At 40.6% G+C, this 9,542-nt stretch overlaps 1 protein-coding gene across 1 annotated transcript; it reads left to right on the top strand.

Moving 5' to 3' along the window:
- Positions 1–5,925, top strand: LOC139290433 (probable serine/threonine-protein kinase kinX). The gene is made up of 5 exons (XM_070912213.1): positions 1–106; positions 1,622–1,775; positions 3,151–3,289; positions 3,883–3,990; positions 4,493–5,925. Exons 2-5 carry the CDS (start codon positions 1,630–1,632, stop codon positions 5,477–5,479), a joined length of 1,380 nt encoding a protein of 459 aa, XP_070768314.1. The 5' UTR covers positions 1–106; positions 1,622–1,629; the 3' UTR covers positions 5,480–5,925.
- Positions 5,926–9,542: the final 3,617 nt, after the last annotated feature.

Here is a 9,542-nt window from a genome sequence, read left to right as displayed (position 1 = left end):
GGGCCATGGACCAGCTACAAGAAGGCGTGGAACAGGTATAAAGAGAGACAACTATGTCAACTCGTGTTCAGACCTGACCCCGCCGCTTTCCCTCTACAACATAAAGGTAGGAACCTGAGAAGATTTCTGTGGAACAACATAGGACAAAATAGATGCATACACTTTTAGGAAAGTTGTAGAGAGGTGTAGTATTGGCTCTGGATCAACTAGATTATAGAACTTCAGGGGGTTATAATAAATAATAACAATAGCAAAAATGCCTTGATTAAACATAAAGTATTCACAGATGAGCCTTTCATGTGATGTGTTAACTGGTTATTATAACAGCCTCAGTCTGTCCTTTATGAATATAAATTGCTGTAAGGTAAATTGACTGACTGTATTCTCTCTGATACTATGATTAATTCTCAAGCTATTGGCTAACTTAAACATGACAGTGTGCTTCAAGATGCCAACGTTGTGCTCCAGCCAATGCAAAGAAAAAAAAAAAAATGATTTCCTCTTGTGGACTTACCAGTTTGTCAGCTTTTTAATCTTCCTGTAAAACAACACACAGCTCAAAGTCTGTGTGAAATCGGCTGCAGAATGCTGACTGGGGCTCACTCTTCTGTCAAATTCTTTTTTAACAATAAACATGTCTGTTTAGATCAGCGCATGGGAGCTGTTATTTACACAACAGGCTCAGTTATGGTTCATTTATACAGTCACTAAGGTCAGCAGCTTGCTCGTATTATTTATTCATGTTCAGGATTCAGGATATCCTGGTCTCAGACTCTTTTTAATCACCGCCCATACCGTATCTCCTATTTGTTCAGATACTCATTCCAGTTAAGTGAAACTAAATGGCAGTTCAGTTGAATCATCAGGCTGTGACATTTCCTTACTCAGCAAGGGTGACACTCCCTTCCTGAGAATGCTCATTTCCTGATATTCAACCCATTCAGGCGCGTGGATGAAAGATATTTGTAGGAACATTTGACAATCCCACACATTAGCTCTGTGGTTTAGTAGCAGTAGTATTTGGTAAATCTCATAATGTTTTGCAGTTAGTTTCATGATTTCATTGAGACTGTTAGTGGTGGAAGAAGTATTCAGTTCTTTCACTTATAAATAAAAATAGTGATACCTAAATCTAAAGATACTCCACTACAAGTAAAAGTCCTGCACTGGAGACAGTTTGATTGAGTTTGGTAGCTCTCTAAATAACATTACACTGACAGCTGATGCACACTGCTGAATTAAGCTTGACATGTTTGGTTGCCTTTATGACCATGATCATGATAGTAGATCCTGTCTGAGGTGCTCTTGCCTTACAGTCACAAACTCTTAACTGTTGTGCAAGCTGGCAAAGAGGAAAGTCCCAAAAATTACAACAACATTTACCGCACAGGGCAGCTGCATTAGCAAACAGAGATCTAAAGACGACAGCACCACAAACCACAACATCAATTACACAGTTAAAACCACAGCAAGCAAGTAAGCAAGCATCGTGGTCTTCACAAAACTGGCACTTACTGCAGGGAGTGAGTTTTTTTCCTGCCATTTAGTCTACCCCTGAAATGACATTGTTTCATCTGAGCGTCAATATGATTATAAAAATGACTTCACCCTCACTGTCCAGTCTCCTAGATGGCGTACTCCACCGGCACTCTCGCACAAGGCTGTTTTGGTAAGGTGTACAAGCAGAAGTACAATGATACCTGGGCTGCCATAAAGAAGGTCCCCCACCATCTCATCAGTAGAAAGGACCTGGAGAGAGAGTGTGAAGTGTACAAGTAAGTGGTTTTGTTGATGTTTGCTGTCTCAAAAATGGCAGAGTGGGTGATTAAAAAGAACTAGAAAGAAGGAGCTGCTGAAAAAGGAGAAGCTGATTTCTTATAAATGCTGGAAGGTAAAACACCTAAGTTTCCAACATGTCAGAGGGAGAAAAACAGCTGTGTAATCACTCATTTTTTTGTTATGTTCACCACATAACAAAAAAAATAGTGAGTGGTCCCCTCCCACCACATCAAAACAGAATCTTTCATGGAAGCAGTGTGTACTTAGAAGACACAAATTCCTTACCATAAACTAACTAAAGCTATCCTATCACAAGAAAAGAGACAGAAACAAGGGGTAGAAACACTACAAAACATTTAAAGTTAAATAAAACCTAATTAATAAAGCCATTAAAATCTGGTATGCTCCAATAAAGATCATTGTGGGCCACTCACAACCAGAGTATGTGAGCCATTCCTATACAAACTCATCTAAGGTCCCACGCAATTCAATGGATTTTCTTGTAGGGAATACACATAGTTATTTATCATACAACATTGATAAAGTGGGTGGATATACATCAAGCCAAACATGCAAGATTGAAAGGCATGAGTCATACATCATGATAATAAGCTGTTCTGCGTTTTTGGCCATGCTAGTGTCAGGGCTCTAAGTCAGTCCATCACATTGGTCCAGACTGAAATATCTCAACAACTATGTAATGGATTGCCATGAAAGTTTATACAGACATTCATGGTGCTCGGAAGATGAATACTAGTGACTCTGATGACCCCCCAACGGCTCTAGTCCCGCCAGCAGGCCAACATTTGTATAATACGTTAGCATTTAGCTCAAAGTATAACCTCAGTGTTACTGATAGAGCCAGCACCAGGAATATATTGTTTTGCATCCAATAATATTAATTTTAGGGTACCCTGTAAGTACATATTTGGTTCCTTGTATGTACAAAATATTAACATTGTCATTTGTGGACATGACCACATTAAATGACACATTGTAGTTCTATTTTTTTTTTTGTTAATTAAATGTATTTATTTATTGTACTTCGTAAGGAGTTAGGGCTTTTCTCAGGAAACGTATCTGACCTAAACCCCTTTGAGACAATGTATATACTGGGCTATACAAATGAACTTGATTTTAGATTATGTAAAAACATGGAACTGAACAAAATCTGAGCTGCAAGGTTTTTACGGGTGATGTCCATTTTGGGACTCAAAACTTTACAGGACATTGATGCAGATTCTCTTTACATAAAGATAGAGGATCCAGATGGTTTCAAATCTTTCAGACAACAAATGGTCATTTTCTTTTCTTTCATGCTGACTGGTCAATTTCTCTTTCTCTCCATGACTTGTTACCACTGATCCACAGCAAGGCAAATCATCCCAACATAGTAAAGCTTCTGGGCAACATAAATCTCAAAGACGGGAAATGGATAATTCCTCTAGAGTTCATCTTCGGAGAGGACTTAGAGACCACCATCTTCAAAGCGTCAAAGTCTAAAATACAGGTAAAGTTAACATGACAACAGACAAAAGGCACATGATTCAAGGTGAAATTAAAGATAGTAAAGGATAGTAGTGTGTAGAATACACAAAATAGTAAAACCACATTTGCTTTTCATGAAACTGTGGAAACCAGGAACACACTAAGTTATACTCAGACTTTAAATCGTGGTCCAATTTGGCCATGACAAATTCTAAAAACCCTTGAGAGTCTGCACGGTTTGCACAAAATAAGGCAGGTCACCATGGACATTTGGGACACATCAGGTTCTTGTAGTGTGCATTGGTTTAGGATATAAACCTCCTTCTTATTCTGACCGAACCTCAGACTCAGAGTTTGAATTCAATGACAGAAATCTGACTAATGTTTTCTGCGGCTGTAGTCTGCAAAAGTCAGTCGTAGGATGTGTGACATCCAGTGTTTTTGCGTGTGTGTACCTGCCTCACTGTTACGCCTTGTTAACTCCAGAAGAGCTGTTTAAATCAGGCCTGAAGGAAAAGGGAGTTCAACTCATCATGAGGAAGTTGGTTTGAATATTATGCGGGTGACACTTGATGCCAGTCCGACTAAATTTGATCTCAATTTTCATCTCTACAGTTGACTCCATCTAACAGAGGCACTATTATCATCGGCATGTGTGAAGGGCTGCTTCACCTCCACTCCAGAGATATTGTCCATCAAGACCTCAAGCCTGAAAACATCATGGTGAGGGGAGGCCTGAACAACAGATTGTCAGCAAATTGTATGAAGGGTTCATGTCAAAAGAGTGAAGAGTGTTCCAGCCACATATTCATTGATCAAAAGTTCTAAAAGACAGAGTGAAGAAGAACTACTTGGGTCGGATATGAGCAAACAGGTGCTCTGAAGGCTGATCCTTATCTTGCCAGTGTAGCAAACCATGAAAACCCAGATTCTCTGTGCTTCTCTGTGCTTTCCCTGTGTTTTGCTCATGTACATACACTTTCCTGTCATAGTTTGTTAGCCATGCTAGCAGGGTGGTTCTAGGGATGGCAATGTCGGTCGGTCTATGAGTCCACCAGTTTGGTCCAGACTCAACCATTACATTTTGGTACAGATATCCAAGGAGCCCATAGGATGAATCCTAAGGACTTGTTGTACATTATCCCACTTTTAAAGCTCTGAATTGTTTTGTTTGTAATTTAGTAATACAATATTTCAACTACACTAAACAACATTTTTTCTCCAGGTGGAGCATAACACAAACAGAGCTGTCATCATCGACCTGGGACTGGCCAAGTTCTTCCGACATGGTCTCAACTCCGCCATGGACATGGGGAACGAGGCCTACTCGGCCCCTGAGGTGCTGCAGATGGGCAGCCAGCGGGACCAGCGCTCAGATGTGTGGGCCATGGGTAAGATCATCGCTGAGCTCTGTGCGCGGATTCGGCTGTACACGCCCAGTGTCTGTCCAGCCAAGATCAAGGAGACCCTGCAGGATCAGCCGTACTGCCACGCTGTGTGTAGGATGGTGGATCCCGACCCTTCTCTGAGGGCCTCCATAGGTGGGGTCATAAGTGAGTTACGAAAGGCCGGAGGTGCAGGCATCATCACCAGTACACCCATTCAAAAAGAGCACCTTACGCCACCTTCATCTCACGTTAATGTCAGAAACCGGTCTCCGTCACCAATAAACAGAGGTGCATCTCCAATGAACAGGGCTCCATCACCTTTTAACAGGGATCCATCACCAAGGAACAGAGCTCCATCACCACTTAACAGGGATCCATCCCCATTAAACAGGGCTCCTTCGCCCTTTAACAGAGATCCATCACCATTAAATAGGGCTCCTTCACCCTTTAACAGAGATCCATCACCACTCAACAGGTCTCCATCGCCGCTGAAATGGGAGCGTTCACCCAAACCAGACTTAAAAGTTTTGCGTCCTCAAGGCGCACTGCACCTCTCTCCTTCCCCTCCAAGGACAGAGGACAAAAGCAAAGACCAGACTCTGGTACCGACACGCGGAGCTGACCTCACAAAAGACTTCATGAAAATGAGGTTGTACCATGAGGCTGCCAAGGATCTGCCGTGCAACCTGCCCACAACAGGGAGGGTGGTGGTGCGGCGCTTTGAGGAGAAAAACGGAGAGGTGGAAACATGGGAGCAGAAGGAGGTGGTGACTCGTGATGGGAAGATAGTCAAGTACGACGATGTCAAGTTTAATAGCAAGTAAGAATACACATTTATTGATTTGTTATTCGGCAGATACTTTATCTCCTCAAAAAGGATTGCATGTGCTGGTTGAATAGTTAGTTCAGGGTCACCTAACTTTTGGTATCTTCTTAGGGAAGCATGTAAAATATATTTTCACTGAGCTAAAGAGTAAACTGAGACAGCGCTACAGTAGGCACCTGTTTCTGTCACAGATAAAATGGACTTGTTACAAACATTTTGAAGCGGTAATGAGTAGACATCTTGAAATGGATTTGGATGTGCTGTAACATGAAATTCAGCCATGTTAGGAATTTGATTGAGCTTTTAATGTACTTGCCAAGAAAGAAATATCTGCAGGCATGAACAACCATCTGTGAATGTTTTTTCAGCACCTGAAAGTATAAGACTGTGAACATGGCTCATACATTATGTGTCTTTATGTATATAAACAAACTCTGAAATATCTGTTGCAATTGCAGAGATTTTGTTTCTTTGGGATGATTCATACTCATATGTATTACACCTTTTTTGTCATTGCTTTAACAATTAGAAAATCTGAGCAGTTAATGACAGTTGTTGCTTTTCTGTAGCTAATATATATACATATATCACTATCAGAAGCCAGACAACATGGGTTAGTAGCATACAACAAACAAACTATAATATAATACTGATTTCCATTAGCTCCAATATTGTTGACTTCTATGGCTGAACTTACGAGTTACATGCAAGTTAACTGGATATCTCAAACCTGTTAATGGATTTCAATCACATTTGGTGGAAAGTTTGGTGGCAAATGTGGTAATGTGGTGGTAATTTACTTGCCAAAATGGGTTTGGTACACACAATCAGTTAGAGGAGGGGCAGGCAAATCCGGCAGGGAGCAGGCTGAGACGAGGTCAGGAAAACAAGCAGAGATAAAAAAACAAAACAAAACAGAAACACTAAACATTAACGCTGGAACGCTAGATATTCGGATCAAAGACAAACTGGCACTGGAGGGAAGGATGATGAGGGACAGGTGAAACTAATCAATGTGACAAAATGTCAGGAAGCGAAGTTCTCTGACACGATAGGAGAGGTGAGTTTATCAAAATAAAACAGGAAACAATTAATTAACAAATAACACACAGAAAAACAGATCCTAATGAGCAGGGTAGGGCAAAGAAAGTGAGTTTTTGGTGATCCAAACAAGGCTGGATCAAATATCACCATATTCGTAAAGCACTTTTGTCCTGAATTCTTTGGTTCAGATTTTCTGTCATTTTGAATTTTTGGTAAAATGATCATCCAATCTTCCCCAAACATTTAAAAAGTTATAACTCTTGAACACATTGTGCAGTTTCAAACACATTTAGACAGCAACCAGACAGTATAAGTCTGACTTCAATTTCAGACATCAAAAATTTTCATCATCACTCCCGGGCATGACACTGACATTAAATCAGTTTTCAGTTTGCTGTCAGGGTTACATTACCAAAAAACATCAAATAAAGGTTGCAGTCGTCTTTTCAGGGGAAGCAAATAGGGCTGCAGTGACCATCTATTTTCATAATGGATTAATCTGCTGAAAACCCAAGGTAATGTCTTCAAATGTCTTCTTTTGTCTTACCAAGAGTTTAAAACCAAAGGTATCGAATCTACTACAATGTACAACATTTGATTATTGAACCACCAGTTGATTATCAAAATTGTTACAGATGAATTTAATCAATGAATTATTTAATCAACTAATGGTTTCAGCACTGGATGCAGAGTTCTAGTTCTTAGTGATCAGGGCTCAGATACACAAAACAACAGACACTGTTTTTTTTATTCTACTGACCCTTTTAAAAACCAGAAGAGCTTGTTTCACAGTCCACCAGTTTGTTTTTGTTTAACACTGCTGCTTATGAACTGCATTTGACCCCACCACCATCTAGTAATCTGCACAGGGTGCCTTAAAACATCAACACTGCTGACTGCACTGAACTCTACTCAGTGTGCTCACCCTGCTCAGTGTTGCAAAAATGCATATCTGTATTTTTTTCTTTTGCCAAATCTAAGATTTACCATCTGTCTTTGTCCCACTGATGTGTCTTAAAGCCTTTTCACATGTTGCCTCCTGCTCCAAACCAGTGACATCAAAAGCAACCGTTTCTGACATAATTTGTTATCTGTGGATCTGAAGCAGTTAATCCTTCAGTCCATCTAAGCCACAAACAAAGTGAGACGTGTGGTTTCCTTTGCAGAGTTGACAAGTAAAAATGTCTCTGTTTGTCCGTTACCAGGGCGACCCTACATAGTGATGATGACCTGCTTTCAAAAGAAGGTGGCAAAGTATTTTTGACTAAAGAATTCAAAAACAGCAGTACTTTTGAGAAACTGTAAAAGGAAAGTGGCAGGTAAAAGAGTCACTGTCACATGTTACCAATGGCAACAAAACTCTTAATGGATGGCCTGACCTTGCTATGAATATTTATTTTTGAGTATCTAATGTGTAATTCTTGTTAATAATGTGTCTTTTAAATCAGATCATTCCAACGTTTTTGTTTGGTTTTGAGTTGTTTTTATATGCTGAGGTTTTTACTATGATAATTGTGCCAAATCCAACTGGCAGTTAGGGACAAACAAGATGGAGGGAGGAAACCTGCATTTCACAGTCTGAACTCAGCAGACGACCATAGGCTAGGTCCTCAGAGCAAGCCTTTGGATGAGAGACATTATTGTTGCCTATGTGGCAAAAACAAGAGTCTGGTGGCTCTGTGAGAGTTTACTAAATGCTAACATGCTCACAGTAACAATGCTAATATGCTTATGCCTAGTAGGTGTAGGTATAGCATGTTAGCATGCTAACATTTGTTAATTACCACCAAAAACAAAGTAGGCTACAGCTGATATTGGACAAATCATCCTGAATGTCTGAACCCCATTTAATGGCAATCCTTCCAATAGTTGCCGCGACCTTTCACTTAAAGTGACAAAGGTCAACCTCATGGTGGCGCTAGAGGAAAGTCAGGGGATCACCAAAGTCATGAGGATTCATCGTCTGAGGGCCACAAATGTCTAGATTTTGTGTCACTTCATACAGTAGATGTTAAGATATTTCACCAGAAAAGTCCAAACTTTGACCTGCTGGTGATGCTAGATAAAAAGTCAGGGGATCACCAAAGTTATGTCAGTTCATCCTGAGGTGGACATGAATGTCTGAACCACATTTCATGACAATCCATCCAGTTGTTGTTGAGATACTTCATTCAAAATGACAAATGTCAACCTCATGGTGGCACTACAGTGAAATTCAGGGGATCAGGTAGTCAGGCTCTAAACATGTCGGGGGTGTATTGATGAACTTTGGTAAATTTATATTTGAATGTTAAATAAAACAATCTGTTAACTCTCTCTAGCAATCTAAAAATGTGTAGGATGTTCAGGAATAATAAAGGAAAAGACAACAAGACTGTATTCACCATCTGTTTTCTTTTGCAGCATGAACCAGCTTGACAGCATTCCTCTCTGCATGTACAACTGAGACGGACATGACAACCCATTTCCCATCAGTCTTTTAGAGCAATCATCGTCACATTAATGACATGTGATCCTCCTTTTTAAGATGGCTAGTGATGCTGGCAAAAGCGCTTTGAGAAAAATGTACAAAGAGACCTCAAGACCTAAAGCCTGATAAAATCATAGCACAGCGAATAATTTTACATAAGTGTGAATGTAGAAAATGCAAAGTAGGTTTAGCCACATCACATGGTCGCTAAGCTTTTGTGTGGTTGTGCGCCCTCTACATGTGGGTTAGTGAAACCACAGCTTTCTGGTTCCCTCACTGAAGTGAATGAAATTACATTGCATTACATCACACGGTGAGATTACATGGTATACAGACCGTCGCTCAGACGTGAAGGTGATGGGTAAGAACATCGCTGAGCTTCTCATTGGATACCTGACATTCCTGACAGGTACATTTGTGCTGAGGGGAAATGTTGACTGCGACCTGGTCAGTAGGGTGTTGGAGGGCAGTCCAACACCGAGGGCCACTATGGCAGAGGTCATTGATGACATAAGAGCAGCAGGGAGAAACGCAGCTGAGCGCCAAA

Source organism: Enoplosus armatus, chromosome 9, assembly GCF_043641665.1.
Source record: "Enoplosus armatus isolate fEnoArm2 chromosome 9, fEnoArm2.hap1, whole genome shotgun sequence".
Classification (NCBI taxonomy): domain Eukaryota; kingdom Metazoa; phylum Chordata; class Actinopteri; order Centrarchiformes; family Enoplosidae; genus Enoplosus; species Enoplosus armatus.
This window is presented reverse-complemented; position numbering and strand designations above follow the sequence as displayed.

Coding starts and splice junctions, on each gene's coding strand:
- LOC139290433 (XM_070912213.1), top strand. CDS start 1,630: ATGGCGTACTCCACCGGCACTCTCGCACAAGGCTGTTTTGGTAAGGTG. Junction 1,776..3,150: donor AGAGAGTGTGAAGTGTACAA/GTAAGTGGTTTT, acceptor ACTGATCCACAG/CAAGGCAAATCATCCCAACA. Junction 3,991..4,492: donor TCAAGCCTGAAAACATCATG/GTGAGGGGAGGC, acceptor TTTTTTCTCCAG/GTGGAGCATAACACAAACAG.